Here is an 18,280-nt window from a genome sequence, read left to right as displayed (position 1 = left end):
AGCAATGGTGAGTGGTATCATTGTGAATAATAACAAATACTCTAGAAGCTGTGAAGAAAGGAAGTGACTCAGCAGTTTGAAGCTGAGTAACAATCATGTAAAAGTGTGATTTTCTGTTTGAGAATTGTACATTAAATGCAAAATATTAGGAGAAGAAAATGGCTACAGACTGCATAAAGATGTCGCATTTTTCTGTTTTTAAAAAAATTGTCTAAGTTCTTTTCTTTTTTAACTTCCTGTAATTCACACTATTTTTGCTAATACCCAAGATGTGCATCACAATATAGACTGAAGCTTGGTTGTGGAATTGGGCTGGTGATGAGCTGGGTGTGGAGTGGTGACAGCAGTGGTGGCCGTGCCACTGGGGTCTGCGAAAGCAATGATAAGTTTAAGATGGACCTCGGTAAAAATTTTAGCTGTTCTTTTATGAAAGTTGAATCAAAATGGTTTTCCAGACACAGAATGTTTAAATTTTTATGCCTCTTGACATGTTCTTCTTAAAGACTTACCTCTTTGTGACAAAAGCTAATAGAGGAGAACCCACTCCAGTACAGACAGTAACCTGGTTAGCTGGTTGGGCTGGAAGCCAGGCAATCCCTTGCTAGATAGCAGACTATTGATTGCTTCAACATACTTCCTTTTTCTTTTCTTGTTTCAAATAGAATTACATGCTCATCCTTAAAACGCTTCTCCTGTTAAGTCTCTTACAAAACAGACGCATTTCAGTGTAAGCTTTCAGTTGCAACAAAACCATAGTTCTTTTACTGCTGAATTCTGTGGCCAAAAATATTTTACAGGGATCATTGTTATTGTTACTTCACTGTAAAATTTATGTGGATTTGTGCATGACTCCACTGTTTTCGGGAGAATGCATGTATATGAGAGTTTGCATACTGAAATGGTAGGTATGTTGTTAACTACATTGCAATAAAAACTCTTAGTGCCTTTTCAGAGAAATTGGTGATTACACGAGTCATAAAGCTGTAATCTGCCTGGTTTGGTAGTGGGAATATTTGCTGGTATTCTTGGAGATGTGGTTTTCATAATGTGGAAAGCAAGAAAGCAGTTGGATTTGGCAAGACAAATACTTGTCTCTTCAATACTCAGGAAAATGACCATTGCTGAGTGAAGAATGGCCATACATTGTGTATTTAGAAAAAGACTGGTAGGACAAGAGTAAACAACTTTCAGACAATTAAATAATCTGAAGATGAGTGTGTATTACAGATTTTCAGTACGACAATAGAATTTTTCAATTGTTCAAGTAAAAGTAATTATTCAGCAGTAGAGCAAAAAGAAATTAGAGCAGCAGGGGCAGAAGGTCAGAAGAAAAAGTGAGCAACCAGATGATAGATAATTTCAAGTGGGTGAAGGTGAGATGACAAGGGCAGATGTGGAATAAGAAAACCAAATAGGATTTTCATGACATTATGCTTAACTGTCTAAATAATATACCAGGTATTTTATGTTAAGCTTGTATCTTTTCTTTCTCAGTCATATAGAAAAGATTACAACATGGCAAGATCCTCGAAAACCTGTGAACCAGCCACTGAATCACATTAGCCACCATCCTGCAGCCACGTCCGCACCGGCACCGCAGAGGACCATGGCAATGTCTCAGCCAAATCTCAGTGAGTACTGGATGGCATCTTTCTGGTGAAAACACAAAAGAGATACGAGAGACACTTTCTGATTTGTTTGTCAAAGTAATTTTTGGTTCCAGAAGGTAGCTCTGATTCTGCTCTCAGACCTAACAGTATGTTCTCCCCTTCACTTACTTTATTTTCCCCTCTGTACACTTGGCAGCAAGTGAATTTGTACTGTTTGAGGTGAAGTTCTAACATCTTGTGATCTATTTTAGAACCTCCATGGCTTTTTGGCATAGTGTTAGACTTAGAAAAATAAATTCTGTCTGTGCTTTTCTGTTCTGAGGTGGTATAAAACCCCCCATAAGCCCTCCATATCATGTCCAGGCTGTTGGAGAACTTGTGCACAGCCAGTCCTGCGTTTCTTCAGGTCAGAAGGTGTAGCTGGTTTGCTTGTTAGTTTGTTTATGGTGGTGGGGCTTTTGCATAGTGGGGTTCTGCACTGTAAGCAACTTGCAAACTACTAAGAAGTCTTTGCAGTATGAATTACCCACAAAATTCTTATAACTGGTGTGGTTCCCTTGCTGTTTCTTTTTAGCACTTCAAGTGTAAATTTAATCATCAACTTACATAAATCTGATATTGCCGGATTTAAGCCTAAGTAAAAATAAAGCCATAAAAACTCAAAAATTTTAAAGAAAATTTGTAAATGGAAGAAAACATTTTCACATATAATTGAGAATTACAAATAATCCCTAATATTTCACTTCTGGAGCTTTAGCTTTTCTACTACTCAAGAAGATGAGCTTACAGGCTCAAGATGTCAAAAAGGGAGACTTTAAAACACATAGCAGTTTCTTGTTCTGGTTAATTTTTGGTAAGTTGATCTCATGATTTCTTGATTGTCCGCTTGCAGTGTGGTTCATGAGCGCTGTCTCTTCACATGACAAGAAAACGCTGAACATTTGTCTGCTAATGATCACCAGTAGAAGTAGTGCAATATTTACTTTGGTCTTAAATTTATAAGAAACACCTAGGACCTCTGAGGTAATTAGCTTCAGTTCTTTTTTCTACCTTTGTCTCATCAGCTGCTTTGCTTGCATATATGCAGTAAGAGTGTTGGTTGCGTTACAGGGTTTAGCGGGCAGTAGCAAACCATAATGTGAGAGTGGATATCTGCAGAAGAAATCTGAAAAAAATCTGAAAGGTTAGGGTATCTGCAGAGTGTCGTAGCACATGGTGAAACTAACAATTGCTCTGCTGTGGCTTCAAATCACAGCTGCGTGTGGGTCAGTCTGTTTATAGCAGCGCTGGAATGGCTGAAAGGTAAGAATAGGACAGCAGGGTTTTTGTTCATTCCAACTCCTCCACTTATGTTAACATCTGTTGCATTGTCCCTAGTTAAAAAACAGCAGTACCATAAATCAGGACAGTGTACAGAACAGTTTCCCCCTCAGTTTATTAGTGGAAGTGGATGAAAGCTGAATCCTGGACTAAAATACATGTATACTGAATTTTAGAGGAGGGTCTTTCTTGAGATACAAAGGATTAGAAGTAAAAGTCTATACCTAATGAAAAGTCTGTTCCTGAAGGTATTTCATGTGCCCAGTAAGGGTATTTCCACAGACTTCAAAATCTATCCCATTAAATACAGCCTGTATTTCATTCAGTACCCTTCATATATATATATATATATATATATATATATATGTAAAATATGAGGTTCTACTTCTTGTGTAGGTTTATATGCAGTTCTTGGCATAGTGGTTCACATGTGTGATTGAATTTTCCACTAGAAATAGTATGTAGCAATCTGCTCAGTATCCATATTTATTTAATCCAGAAAATGTTCCATCAACATGTCTTTTCTCATTTTGATGGTTTTCAAAGGCACACTAAATGTGACACTATTTTATTAAAAATATATCTTGCAAGATTTAATGCAGAAACTGTGTATATGCATGTAAATACACACAGAGGAATTACACAGAAAGCTTGCAGTAATCTGCAGAGAACACTGCAGCCCCTGAATACTTCACATGGCAGTCTAAAATCCATGTGACTGTCCTTTCCAGTGCTGAAGCAGAATGCCTCTATTTTTAAATTGCCGTGGCCAAAAGGCAGGGCCTTTGTGCTGCCCCGTGCTGGCAGCAGTGCAGCTGCTCAGCCCCATGCTCTGCTCCCCTCGCAGGGATCCTGCCCCCAGCTCACAGACTTGAGGGGAGCACACTCTTCTGGCCCTAATTTTGTGACCTTGCAGAAAATGAAGTCTGTGCCTCTGTTTTTTGCCCTAGCTTTTTTTTTTTTTTTGTTTTGTACTGTAGGAACTAAAAGAAGTTTTTCTTTTGACGATGTGCCACTTAAAAAGATTTAAGTATTTCAGGTCTGCACACTGGTCTGCACTTCCAATTGCTAACACATGTGTTTTCCTTGTACTTCTTATGAAGAGGAGGAAAATATGTTTTGTTTTGTACAGCTTGTTGCTTTGGTTTATGAACTTCTTTCAGCAATATTTGCTGAGAATTGTACAAAGGCACTTACAAACATTTTATCAAAGCACAGAGTGGGACTAAGTGATACCAAATCATGGTATGCCTGTGTTGGAGGCATACAAAAGCATATAGTGAAAGTTGGTTGAAGTTAGTAGTCATACTACAAAAATCTGCTGTATTTTTCTAGCTTTTCTCTTACTGTGGTTTTCTGTTGCCTATTTATGAGCTGTAAGTGAACACTTCATTAGCATTAGTTTTCACATTAACATTTAAAGCACTGGCTTTTAAATGTTATAGAACAAAGGCATCCGGTGTTTTTTCCTTTGATGCATCTTGTTGAATTTACAGGAAAGTAATATATGCTAGGCAGGTTTCTGTGCTCATTTAAACACCATGACTAAATTCAGTGACATTTCATGAATGGAAAGGAATATTTGTCACATAGATTGAAAACATGTTCTTGCAGGTTAGCATATATTTAGACTTGTTCATTTTACCATCATTGTTGTTCTAAGATGATTTGTATATGTATATTTGTAGATGTAAGGAAAGCACAGCATTAATAGGAATGTTTTCAGTGTATGTTTTGTTGGAAGCAAAGGGCAAGTGATCAGTGTCAGACTGAAGACAAGCAGAAAAAGTGTATTTCTTGCATCTTCAGAAACTTCATTTACCATGATGCTGATTCTGCAGAGATCCTAATTTTCTGTCCCTTCTAAAACAGCCTTTTCCAGCTGATTGATGAGGTATTACCTATCTCTTGCCAATCAATTAATGCAGTAGAATCAAGGGCCGTTTGTGGAAGGAGGGATTACGCTAAATCTTTGTTTTAGCTGTCAGGCTGAGGTCCCTGAACAAGGAGAGTGATCTCCCCTGTGCCTGAGAGGAAGGCGAGAGCAGCTGCAGTGCACCAAGCTGAGGGTCACCCTGCTGCCTCAGTCTGAGCTGCACACCCCTTCTGCCTTCATGGCATTCCCTGCTGTCAAAAGATGGTGGAGGATGATTTTGAACCACATGTAGCAAGATGTAGAGGAAAAAATAGGTCTTTACAGGAGTTTCTTTTGCAAGATTTTTTTAATTAAATGCTATTCATTTTGTAGTCTTTCTCTATTCTACATTAAGCAACACTCAAAACCATTGTTATTTCCATCCTTCTCCCTTCAAAGTGTTTTAAACAGATTTCTTTTGTGATTGTAGTCTTCATTCAGTGGGTAAACACAATCTGGTCTTCATTTTAATATTTTCCAAATTTAACAATTTGCAACTTATTTTGCCATAAAATAATGAACCCCTCTAATAGTATTTACATTTTGTGCATGAGTTAGCTTGAATTTATATGTGAGTTCCTTAAAAAGCTCATACAAAAAGAACATCCTATCTGCAAAAAACCTCAGAAGACTTCTTGCCCACCCTGTGGCACAGCTGGATGTGGGATTTGGGCCTTGGAGCAAATAGCAGTTGCAGGCTGCAAGGCACAGTTACTCTATGTCCCGTGTGAGTGACAGAAATGCGTGTTAAGCGGTGCCCAGAGTTTGCTGGTTTGAGAGATTTGGGCACTGCCACTTTGTGAAAGGCCTCTGAGTTTGTTTGGGTGTGGACAGGGGGATTTCAGTCTAACTAACCGTGGTTAAAATTGGTGTTTGGTCTAACTCAAGCTGCCAAAGCTCAGCCAGGTGTGTCCCTGATGCTCCCTACTGCCCGGCCACCACTGTCCCTTTCGCCTTTCCTCACAGTGGACCCTCCTGCAGCAGCAATTACAGAAAGGTGTGCCTGGTTTTACTCCTTCTGGTACAAAAGAGGACTTGTGTGATTCGTCAGACTGTGCACAGAGATGGGATTGATGGGCAGAAAGGGTTTTAAATGCAGTATTACTTATGACCTGGCTGTCAGGGAGGGAGTGACAAGGTCTGGAGCTCAGGAGCAAGCTGTGTTCATGTGGATCTTCTGCTTAGAGCTGAGCCATCTTCTGTTACCCTCTCTGTTTTCTCCCTTGCAATGTATTGTTTTCCAGGTGAGTTTGTACAAGATGGTTTTTCAAGATCCCTGCTGACTGAGGCTGTTCTGCAATGATGGGTTAATATATATTATCTGTTGGCCCAGATAAGGCTGCCTTCAGAAAATGTACCTGGATCACTTTTAATTCTGTACACTGACATAGTAACTTATAAATATACATTCTCTTACATTCTGCCAGAATGAATTCATTAATATGCACATTTACAGGGAAAAAAAATCATAAATAGTGTTACAGTTCCTGAGATTTTCGGTGTTTCTGTACTCTATATCTGGAGCAGATTGTATTACTTTATCTCTGTGCTACTGGTTTATCAGCCGTCTGCTAGTCACATCCTCAAGGAGGTTTGATAAGAACCTCATTAGTGGACTCATTCAGGTGTACTGAATGGAGGGACAGTTGCTGGGAAATCAGTATTAATGTTGTGAGCTCACAAAGGTGGAGATGCCTGTTCTGAGGTAAGGACTTCTTTCCTGGATGAGTTTCCACACACAGCTGATGCCTTGCACAAGTTATGGCTGTGTCCATCACAGAATAGCTTAGCTGGGAAAGGGCCTTGCAAGGGCTCCAGCCCAGCCTCTGCTGAAAGCAGGGTCAAGGGTTGGACCAGAGCAGAAGCTTGGGACTTTGTGCACACAGGTGTAGAAATCCTTTGTGACAAGGTGGAGGTCCTGGTGCAGTTCTCTCATGTTCTTCAGGAAGGAGACTGGCACCATGAAGAAAATTCTATCATCAGCTCTGAGTGGAGCAGTTTCAGAACATGTCCCACACCCACGCACGCACACACTTAAGAATGGAGAAGAATTTCTGGCAGAGGGAGAAGGGTGCCACATGTACTTTAGTTTGTTCTTGACATCTCCGCTTTCACCCGATCAGATTATGTGTAAATACTGACTATAAGAAAAATAACATGCCTCATCTCTGGTAGAAGCTGGTAATATTTATCTTCATTTTATAAATCAACCAGTTCAGGCAGAAGACAGTGGAAAACCTGATGTTAATTTGTTTAGGGTCACTGTATGCATTGATCCTGAGAATTCAACCACGTTTACTTCTTGTATCAAACTCCAGGTGAGGAACTATTTAATTTTTGGTTTTCCTTTCTGAGGAAGAGAACCTTACCCTCAGAATGTACTCTGTCAAGACCCACAAGCAGGTGTGACCCAAGTGATACAAGCAGGATGGCTTTCACTATTAATTCACTGGTTCTCTAAGATGTAGGACATTGGGTATTACAGATTAGAATTTTTTATTGTGAAGAGCTTCTGATGCTTGTTGTTTAATGGAAAATCATCCATGAATCTAAGAAGTTTAGCTTTCAGCTGTATTGGTAATGATATTTCAAATGGGTCTGGACAACTGGGAGTTATAGCACTTTACCTCTGCTTTCAATTTTTTTAACCAGCCAGGAAATCCAATCAATAAAACAATGCCAAAATCCTGTCTAGGAACAATAAACACATGAGCCAAAGTTTCCATATCCTGCCATGATAAAAGAGGTGTAGCTACTATTGTTTAAGGATGATAAAAGGCAGTTTTGGTAACTATGTCAAAGAAGTCTCTGGAGATAAGAACACAGAAACTCCCCAAGTGTTCAAAACCAAATTATATGTATTTTAGTGTTCCCTAATGTCCATGAAGAGTGTTCACTAATGTCCAGGATTTTTCAAGTCTTGGTTTGCCTTGGCTAGAAATGTGTGACACTGAGAGGAATATGTTTTTCCCTCTCTGTAGTCCATACCCTCATACCACCTGCGTGGTGGAAAGGCTTCCTGTTCCAGATCATTTTTAATTACTGGATATCCTGAAAGCAGCAAACAATTCATTTGTGGTCAGTGTGAATAATCTTGGCACCTGCTTCTGATGATTACTTTCTGAGACCTGAAAGTATTACACAGGACTTGCACATTCAGCTGTGAGAATGAGTGTTTTGTGATGCAGCTCTGAAAAGAATGAGGGGATTTTGGTAGTTTGCAATTAAAATCTCTAACAAGTGATTTCTCAGACAGATCTCAAATGGAGTAGTTTATTTATGTTTAAGGACAGTGGCTAATAGATCCAGAGTCTAATAGGAAGTAACTTCAGTATCCGGTAAATTAAATCAAAGGACATACACCATTAAACCAGCAACTGACCATCTAGTAAATCTGAAATGCTAAAGGTTGATGTGTTCAAGAGAGATGCTGGCATTTTTTCAAAGTCTAGTAATTTTTAATTTTGACACAAAGAAGTTCCTGTTGGTGTAAGCATTTCCCCTCGAGGTTAGTAATCCAAACATGTACCAGTGCAAGAGTGGAGGGTCATTTCCATAGTTTCAAAGGAAATGAAATGTAAAAGCTGAAGACTGCATGAAGTGAAAGTAAAAATAATTTATTAAATATTTTAAATCTAACAGTCATCAGTAATTAATCATTAGCATTAAAGCTGTCTGTCCACTCAAGCAGCTCCCATCATCACTTTTTGTTACTGATTTATTGTTAAAAGTGCTTGCAGAGTAAATCTCCAATCTTTTAAATAACTTTCTGCTAAATCATAGCTTTGATGTTGCACCTGCAGGTTGTTTGTATTGATTTTTTTAATCTTAAATCATTGAAGATGGGAAAGATTAGTTAAATGTGAATGTCACAGGCCTTAACAGTTGAAACCGATGAGAAATTTCTATATAGCTATTTTCAGCTCAGAAGTCTGAATAAAGGAGTCTCTGTGCACTGGGATAGTGCAACTTTTTGCTTTAATACTTTACAGATTTTTGGAACAAAATGCACCAGAACTGAAAAGCAGCATTTTTTGCTGACCTTGTTAGAAGGCTAATGCTTCTTTCTGGGAAATAAATGAAACAAGCAGTTCTTTGTTGGCTGAAGTGGAGTGAGAAAAGGAGGGGAGCCCAGTCTTTTTTTCTTTACAGTGTCATGACTAAGTCAGAACTGTAGTATGGCTGGTTTTTCAGTTTTTGGGGGTTTTTTTAACCTTTGTAGACATTTGTTTTTCATCAGACTGTGTTGCATGAGACCTGGCTTTGGCTAGTTTATCTGAATTTGCATCTGGGCTGCCTATAAACAGAGCAGAAAGACCCACAGTTGCGCTTCTGACACTTAATGTCCAGACACTTCTGACACCTTAATATAAAAGTAGGTGCAATCAGTTCAATGCATATGTCAAAAATGATTGACACTTGCATGTTTTGGCTTCTGCAGCTTGCATGTGTCTTGCCCACAAAATAATCCTTGCCTAGTATATATCCAGTAAAGTCATCCACAGAAAGGTCTCCTGCAATGTCAGAAAACCTAATTCACTAGGATATCACTATTAATTTAAAGGCAAACAAAAGCAATAAAAGAATTCTTTTATTTTTCTTCTAACTGGAAAAAGAAAACCACATAGGTCTAACTTGATGTAAACAAAATAATTGCAATTTCATGGACTGCAATGGAACTGTGGTTGCATAGTTCAAGTTTGGAACTTAGCTCCATGTTTTTACTTGCTTTCATTTGGGCTGGATAATTGCATAATGGCTGTTTATTGAAAGACTTACTTCATTTTGCAAAATAATTAGGTTTTCCCCAAGAGAACTGAATTAAAGGCCACCCTGAGCCTGTCTGCTGTAATGATGATACTTTTCTCCTCTCACTCACAGAGTGGTAAATTTGAGCTTTTGAATATTTTCTTCTTTGCAGAACTTTAGAAATGTTACATTGGAGTCCCGGACCCTTCCTAGTGAATTGAAGCTTACTGAAGACCAGTTGTTTTTTCCTTTAGTAACTTTTTAACCTCTCAAAACCAGCCCGATGGTCCAAAGGCTCCACAGAGCTCTGGCTGAGAGGAGCTGTCAGGGGTCCCTGGTGTGTCTGATGGTGTCAGAGTGGGGTCTGTGTTGGGCAGTCTAGCTGGAATGTGAACTGCAGGTTTTGCTTTTTTAATCCAAACTTCGTTATGATCCTCATACCATTCAAATACAACTTCAGAGCTGAAATATAAATTAAAGCAGGAATTACTAAAACCTCATAAATAGCACAACAGATGTGCCATATGATTATATCACAAGGAACAGAGATTTGTAGAATGTCATTGTTTGTTAAGTTGCTCACTAGGGCTGACCCAAGACTTTCCTTTCACTGGGCTTGTTCAGACCATTAGTGACAAGAAGTTACCAGCTGTATACCAACCCACTTTTGCTGCCTGGGTTCAGTTCTGGTTCAGCTGAGCAGTCCTAGGAAAAGCACTTAGGTAAAATATTTTTCACAAACTAAGCTCAAGTATATACCACAAGGGTAATTTGTCTATTATTGGGATTCTTTTTATTCTACCAGTGTATTTAAAGATGCACTGTTAGTTTGAAGTCTAGACAGTATCAGACCTATCAAGCATGCTTAAAAGTGTTCCAGATAAAATATTTTTCCATTTTCCCTATGCATATCATTGTAACTCTACCATTAAGAAAAGCAACTTCGTTTATTCAATTTTTTTTCTTGTTGTTTGAAAAACTGACACAGTGAAAATTGGTAAAGCAGTAAGAAGTCTTAGTCCTGTAATAACTGTATCATCACACTTTGCCACACTTCTTTTGAAGAGGCTGGTGTTCTGCCTGGGTACTGGGGCTTGCCCAAGTAGGTGGGGTTGCAGGACAAAATCTACCTGACATTACCTATAGTCTTGCATATGAAATTACGTCAAGATCTAGCCCAGATCTGATAGAATTGGAATCAACGAATCATTTGGGTTGGAAAAGCCCTCAGAGATAATTGAGTCTGACCATTAACCCAGCACTACCAAGGCCACCACTGACCCAAGTCCTCAAGTGCTACAACCACACAGCTTTTACATTCCTCAAGGGATGGATCACTGTCCTGATCAGCCTGTGCTAGACCTGGACAAACCTTTTGGCAAAGAAATTTTTCCTAATCTCCAATCTAAACCTCCCGTGGGATGACACACTGGAGTGTGCAGTGCTCTCCAGTACACCTGCTTCTGGAAGCAAGTTGCAAAGATGGTTTGGATCTGCCTACATGCTTTCCACAAGGTCCAGAAGGATTTATTAGCGTGGGCTTTGCACCACCTACAGGTAGTAAAGCTGCCCTTAGATCCAGACTGGTCCTGGAGATAGCCCAGGACTAATTCTCACCTGGTCCATGCAGCTAGGCCTGATCTGCATCAGTAATAAATCTAACCTGGGTCCTGAGCAAACCATAGAGTTAAAATGTTGAAAATGTGTTTCACTCCTGGCTTGTCTGGAGGATTTCAATGCTGGATTGTGGTGCTATTCTTAGCACCATAAACAGGAAGAAATTTGTCTTGGTAAGCTAGGAGGGATACCTGCTCTCTGAGGTGACAGGGCATTCTATTAGCTTTGGGGCATGTTGGCACCAGAGTGACACACAGAGAGCTACACAGACTGATTATAGTTTCTGAATTCGATCAGAAAACATGATGTTGATTTAAGAAATATTAACAATCTAAGCAGTATTAACTTGTTCAGCAATGGCCTTCTGTCAGCAAGTGAAGGGGTTTACTTGGGTATAACTCAGGTTTGCTTACTAAAGGTCTTGTTTCTAACCCTGCCATCTAGGATGTTCTTCCCCTGTCAACCTTTAGAATATCCTACCAAAGGTGGAGGACTGATGGGTCATATTCTAGCAGAAAAGGTTTCAGTTGTTAATTGGAAATTACTTCCAGTAATAATTGATTTAAATCTGTCAATAAAGAAAATGTTAAGTTGAAATATTTTTACTAGCTTACTGCCTATTATAGGCACACATTTTTAGGAATTTTCAATTTTAAAAAATGTTATTTACTAGTTCATTAGGTAAATATTTGAACATACCAGGATAAATATTATTATATTGTAAGTATTCCTGTTTGATACACTCAGAACATATAAAATCATTTATTAAGCAATTGCTAGTGCAGATCTTGCCAGATGGAGTAGTTCTCTTACTCATTTGAAGTGCAGCAATTCTAGCAATGCGTTCCTGTGAGAGAGCAGCATGTGTGCTGGCCCCCTGGTGTGGGTCAGCAGGCTGCAGCCGGTGCCACGGGCTCTTGTCGTTCGCAGTGCTGAGCGCCCCGCCGCAGCTGCCCCCCGGCGCAGCCCTGCCGCCCCGAGCCGCCCCCCGCCGCCCCCGGCCCTGCTCGCCCTGCCCGGCGCGCTGGCCACGCAGCAGCAGCAGCAGAAACTGCGGCTCCAGAGAATCCAGATGGAGAGGGAGCGGATTCGGATGCGTCAGGAGGAGTTACTGCGACAGGTAACGCCAAAGATACTCTTACTTTGTTCAAGAGCTTTTAGTTCAATGCATCGTTTTTAACAAGTACACTTAGTAGCTCTGTTACTTTATGCCAAGACTAACTGTGGTTTTACAGAAGGGTAACCAAAAAGCTAATATAAACAGATAATTTCATTTTTTTTCTCAAAACTAGCACTGAACAGAACACAGGGTGGCCATCAGTCAGAAGTTACTGACCTGCCATCTTTCTTACCAGCCTTTCTTAATAGTCATGTAAGGGCCAAATTCTGTTCTGTGTCTGTTCGTAAGCAACTAGGGCAGCACTGATTCATGTGCAGTTTAACTTGGTTTGCATAGGAGACCATGTTCATACTTCACTGAAGATAAAGGAAGAACATATGGAATTGTCCTTGACTCCAGTCTGTACTCTCTTAATTTGCACCCTTTGCCTATTAGTTAAAATAAAATCACATTCACATCTTACATGAACACCTCGGATCTAAAGACTTGTCAGAGTTGGTTATTTGTGGATGTTTTGCTTATTGTTCTGTATCTTAAGTTTCAGCTCTATATAATGACTCATTCTGTACAAAATAGATATGTAATTTCCTTTATACTGCCTTAAGAAAACTAAGTTTTAAGAATTGTGTTTCACCTGTTACAGTCAAGTCCACTAGTGGTGTTGTGTTTGTATGGCATATTAATCAGATTCCTTAGTGGAAAAAAATAGATAATCCATTCCTCTCAGAAACAGCATGAAAGAAGTACACTTTATCAAGAAACATATCGTTATTTCTGGCCTTGCAAATGCTGCAGTTTCCAGTTCTAAGTACCTTTAAAAACAGCAACTTTCACAAGATTAAAGTGGCAGTCTCTGACATGGGCAGTGGTCTCAAGTCTTTTGTGTGGCTTCTTCTTTCCCATGAAGAGCTTATGACAGAGATGGATGTGAGATGACAGTGAGGGTATTTGGTACGAGCTTAGTCATGATTGTCATCATGCTAACAACATGTTTAGTTATTTTTACTCTCTTTGGCTCTATTCTTTTTTCAAGACAAGCAAATTAGGCTTCAAAACAGTTGTGCCATTAACACGAGGGAGGGTTTTGCTGCTTTGCTGACTTTGAAACCAATACATTCACAGCACTCTGCAGCTGTGCCATACTCAGTCAAGACTTCCACTTACTGAGCCCAGTACCACCCTGCTCTTGTAGTATTTGTTGAAGCTCCACATTGCATGAAGCAGCACAGCATCACTTTGCATTACTGAAGTTTTACAACTGGTGTAACTCCTAGAGAGGAAAGCAAGATGCAAAATCTCTTCTTCCTAACAGAATGTTGTGAACTTCCTTCCAGTAACCTCAGAATCCTGAATCCTGGCAACTGAGGGTGCAATTATCCTCTTGGGTCATCAGTGTCCAAGTACAGTTACTCCTGTCCTGACCCTCCCTTGCTGTTTTTGCTTTTCTAGTGTAACCTATCTAATGGAAAAATGCTGAGTAAGGGTGTATGCTGCTGCTAGCAGCTGTGAGGAGGTGCAGAGCATTTGAGCGAGAGGGAAAGGATTCTTTGGAGAGTCACAAACCTTTCAGCCCAGTAGCAGCTGCTGGCTGCCCACAGCCATTCCTGGCAGCAGCTGCTGGGGTGGAGCAGCATGCCCAGCCTGGAAGAGGTCATAGCTCTGGAAGCTCTTGGCTTAGGGAATTTCTTTCCTTCTTTGTCCTCCTCTTCATGTAGTTGCTAAAACCCTGGAACTCTAGATTGAGTACATGCCAGAAGGGCAGCATTTCAGAAAACCAGTAGGATAGCATCTACTTAAAGGTTTCCTTACTCAGTTTTATCATTCTGTAAGGAGTTAATGTTCTTTTACACTAACTTGGTTTTGCCAGCTTTCCAAAGGAAAAGAGAGAATCAGCTTGCTACTAAAGAGCTTCTTGGAAATGGAAGTTGGTAGAGGTAATGTCAGTCAGAAATTTCTGAAAGGTCCTGCAGAGAAGGTACCCCAGCACTGCTCTGTGTGCACCAGGGCCATTATGCACTGTATTTGTGCATACTTTTGAAGGCTGCAAATACTCCCAAAAAGGCAACACTTCTCAGAGGCTTCTTTCTGGTCCAGGGCTCCTATTGCAGAAATTGTCCACAGAAGGTTACAGGGGCTTAGGAGAGGCTGAAGAAGCAGTGGAGCAACATGCAGAGGAACATTTATCACTGTTTTGTCCTAGCAGAATAGACCTTTACTGGCCTGCTACAACCTGAAGAGAAAAATGCCCCTGTGCTCCTGTGCTGTGCTCCTCCTACTGCACAGACTGGCCGAGGGTGTGATTTACTGGTGGCACAGGCAATGTCTACATCTCTTGCTAAGTGTCAGGACTGGCAGAAGAGGAATTGCATCTACCAGCGATGTAAATGCACTGTAAAAATGCTCTCCCTCATCTCCCCCAGCTGGAAATGAGAGTTTGGCAACTAAGGGTGGAACTCAGGTCAGTTCTGCTGAGAAGAGTTCCAGGAAATTTGACAAGAAATTTCTGTGCTTGTCAGGCATACAGCAAAAAAAGGGTTTACATCAGAACTGTGTTCTGAGGCAGTGAATCATTCAACTCACTGTAATGCTGTGAAGCTTTAAAAGGGTTTTGAAGATAACCACTCATGAAGTTTTTGACATGACTTTTTAATATCAGAATACTGTGGGGTTTTTTAGTTTAGTTACTTATTTTGAAAGTCTTATTTGGGTTTATGTGCGTCATAGTGCCAAGCAGAGCACTAAAGGCACTTGGTCCTTTGTTAGCTGAATGCCAGAGATGGTCTCTGCTGGCCAAAGCGGAGGCACCCTCCTACACTCAAAGACTGGGAGCTCACTGGTGTGGCTGAGACTGATATTGTTGCTCACAGGGCTGCGAGACATCTCTGCCATTTTTTGCCAGACTTTCATCCTAGGGTAGGAGATTTACAAATATTCTTCTTAAAAACCTTGTAGTCATGCTTAGAATAGACAACAGGACGTAGTAGGGTATCATAAAGCTTTGGGTATTGTGTAGTTGATCCATTTCTCCATTACCATTGCTGTAATAATGTCAAACAAGCAAAGGAATCTGACATCTGTAGTAGTAATAAAATTGCAATGTGACTTCTGAACAAACAACCTACAGCAGAAGAACATATGTCATGTATGGTGGAGCCAGTACTCTGTCTGCTTCCCCAGCCAAATCTGACTCCAGTGTGCAAGAGTCTGTTCTTCCACATTTTAAAAGTACACATGGAGTTAATATTACAAGCAACAGGCAATATGTTGAAATAAAGACATGGGAGGTGAGCCATTCCCCAAGGGAGAGTCAATCAAGTAACTCTGTAATAAATATGGTGTTTTTTGCAACAAAGAAGAGACAGGAAGTTAGATTATGTAACTGATAGTGGGAGTTTTTCTTTATGGTGCTGCAGGCTTTTCAGTTTACAGATATTTTGCTTTGGATGACCTGTCTAAATCTCATGTGGCTGTAGATGTCATTCTTATATTTTTTAAAAAGTACTGAAAATATCTGCCTGTAGACAGCTAGAAAAAACACCTTCCCCTTCTAAGAAGTTTGTACATTTTCGCAGACTCCAGCGGATTAAATTCTAAGTAGAAATGTCACCATTAGAATTGTCACTTGACAAATTTAATGAAAAACCTAGCATACATAAGCTATTAAGAATCTTAAGAATGTTTGTTCTTAACACTTGCTAAATACTGACACCATCTAAAGTAAATTGTAATTTATCAATGAATATATTGATAATTTTGTTATAAAGGAAATATTGCTTTTATGGGCACCAATATGTTCTACTTTATTCACAAAGAGACGAGACCATTCCTCCTCAATGAAACAAATAACTGAAAACATAGTAAAACATCATATTTTAGCCTTGAAGACCTGTTAATCCTTTCTGTGCTGGGGAGACTGAATGATTGAGTCAGAGAAGTTTTCTACTAGGATTTAAATGAAATATTTACTTTGCTTGTTTCATTAAAAGAAAGTAAGTGGAGTTAATCATGGTAAAAACAGATACAGCTTTATTATTTTAAGATCTTAGGATTTTTGTTTGGAACATCCAGTTGGGGTCAGACAACCTCTGTATAGAACTCTGTACCACTAGATGTCATGTGTGTTTCACAGAGATAATGCTGGAAGAATTTATCTTTCAGGAAGAGTTGCAAAATAAGTTTCCTTTGGCTCTGATTGCTTGTTTGTCATCCTGCAGATAGTAGACATGAGAGAGGTCATTAAGCAAATGCTTATTATTAGGCAGAGTGTTCATTCTAAAGATTATTGAATCACAGTCTTGGTTCCAGTGGTTTTCTTGTAACACGTTAAGTACTTTGTGGTGGCTGAATTACAGGCCTGGCTTCCAGACATGGTAGAACTGACAGCTAGATTCTGTGGTGCTTTAAGCCAGCACAGGTGGGCATGAAAGACACGGCCTGTCTACATCATGGTTTTCTTCATATCAGAGTAAACAAATACTCATAGTGACATCACTCAGAATTACTTTCCTTCAGTGTATATGTTATGTGTTCCTTATATGTTGTTACAAGACTACAGTATTTCTGAGCTGTTGCAATAACCCTTCCCTGGTATTTATTTGTCTTTTCAGGAGGCTGCTCTTTGCAGACAACTTCCTATGGACCCAGAAAACATGGTCCCAGTTCAGACAGCTGTGAACACCCCTGCCATGACACAGGACATGAGGCCTATTACAAATAATGGATCAGATCCTTTCTTGAACAGGCAAGTTCGTTCTTCTTCATTAGGCAATTGCTTCTGTTGCCTTCTCTAGGCTGTTACAGGTGTCTCTCTAAAATAGTCCCTATATCATCTTCTTTTTCTACTTACTGTAAACAGAGGGGATGGCTGAGTGACTGGCCTGAAATCTTTCCGTTTATGCTTCAAGAAGGAATCTTTAAAAAGAAGCAATAAATTGTAACAGGTGGTTTTAATTCCATTGTTAGTGTATGTAGAAGAGTAGGTAGAATAGGTATGTTACCTAAGTGTAAATATATGCAACTTTTTAGACTGTCAGAACTGATTTCAGCTAGAGAGTTATATATGCATGTGTGTATTTCAAAATTTAAGAGTGACCTCGCTTAAATTACTTTGTTGTTTGGGCTGATGTGACGCAAATATTATGTTGGCTGATCAGTGGCCAACAGTTACAGGATGAGGCTTAATGACTCAGTATCTATTTCTGTGTTCTCTTCTAACACTGTGCTCAGGAACTGTGTCTATCAGAGCATCTTTACTGAGTGTTTTTCATGTTTCAATTTGTAGCGGGCCATACCACTCCAGGGAACAGAGTACAGACAGTGGCTTGGGATTAGGATGCTACAGTATACCAACAACACCTGAAGATTTCCTCAGCAACGTAGATGAGATGGATACAGGTAGAATACTCAGATCTAGCTTAAAGTATAATCCATGTATTATGGCTAGTAATGTTTTATAATTGCATAACTGAACTATAATCTGCAGCTTTCCTAATCAAGAGAACAGACTGACATTGTGGGAGAAAATGCCTAGAAGGTGCTTAGTGCCCAGAAGGTTCTCAACTTTAACTTAGATCCAGATTCTGCTCTTTTATCTCAGACTGATATTAAACAGAATAAATAAAACCTGGAAAATGCAAGCCTTAATTTCTATTTTCATACTGTTGTCCATGGTAGGGGGACTAAAAAGCTTGTTATGGGTTACATGTACAAATCAATACATTTTCTAACTCTGAGAAATCAGTCTTGCTTGTAAGTCTCTTATATTGGCAAAGTTGCATTTGCCTTCAAACAGAATGTATTTAGCTAGCTTACATTTTGATACATATTTATTTTATGTTAGTGTCCTCATGGTGTTTAAAATACTGAAATAATTTACTAGGAAATCAAGGGTTTTTTCAGAGAGTGAAATTCTCAGCACTTCCTCACCTAAACTTCCTTTTGAAGTCACTA

General features: G+C 39.6%; 1 protein-coding gene across 1 annotated transcript in view; it reads left to right on the top strand.

The window, feature by feature from the left end:
• WWTR1 (WW domain containing transcription regulator 1) overlaps positions 1-18,280 on the top strand; it is a 42,264-nt gene that overhangs the window by 19,751 nt on the left and 4,233 nt on the right. Inside the window, 5 exon segments of the mRNA XM_030954243.1 lie at positions 1,495-1,631; positions 12,142-12,192; positions 12,195-12,331; positions 16,939-17,072; positions 17,613-17,725. Coding sequence (XP_030810103.1) covers positions 1,495-1,631; positions 12,142-12,192; positions 12,195-12,331; positions 16,939-17,072; positions 17,613-17,725 — 572 coding nt within the window.

Source organism: Camarhynchus parvulus, chromosome 9, assembly GCF_901933205.1.
Source record: "Camarhynchus parvulus chromosome 9, STF_HiC, whole genome shotgun sequence".
NCBI classification, from domain to species: Eukaryota; Metazoa; Chordata; class Aves; order Passeriformes; family Thraupidae; genus Camarhynchus; species Camarhynchus parvulus.
The sequence above is the reverse complement of the archived record's forward strand: the minus strand, read 5'-3'. Positions and strand labels throughout refer to the sequence as shown.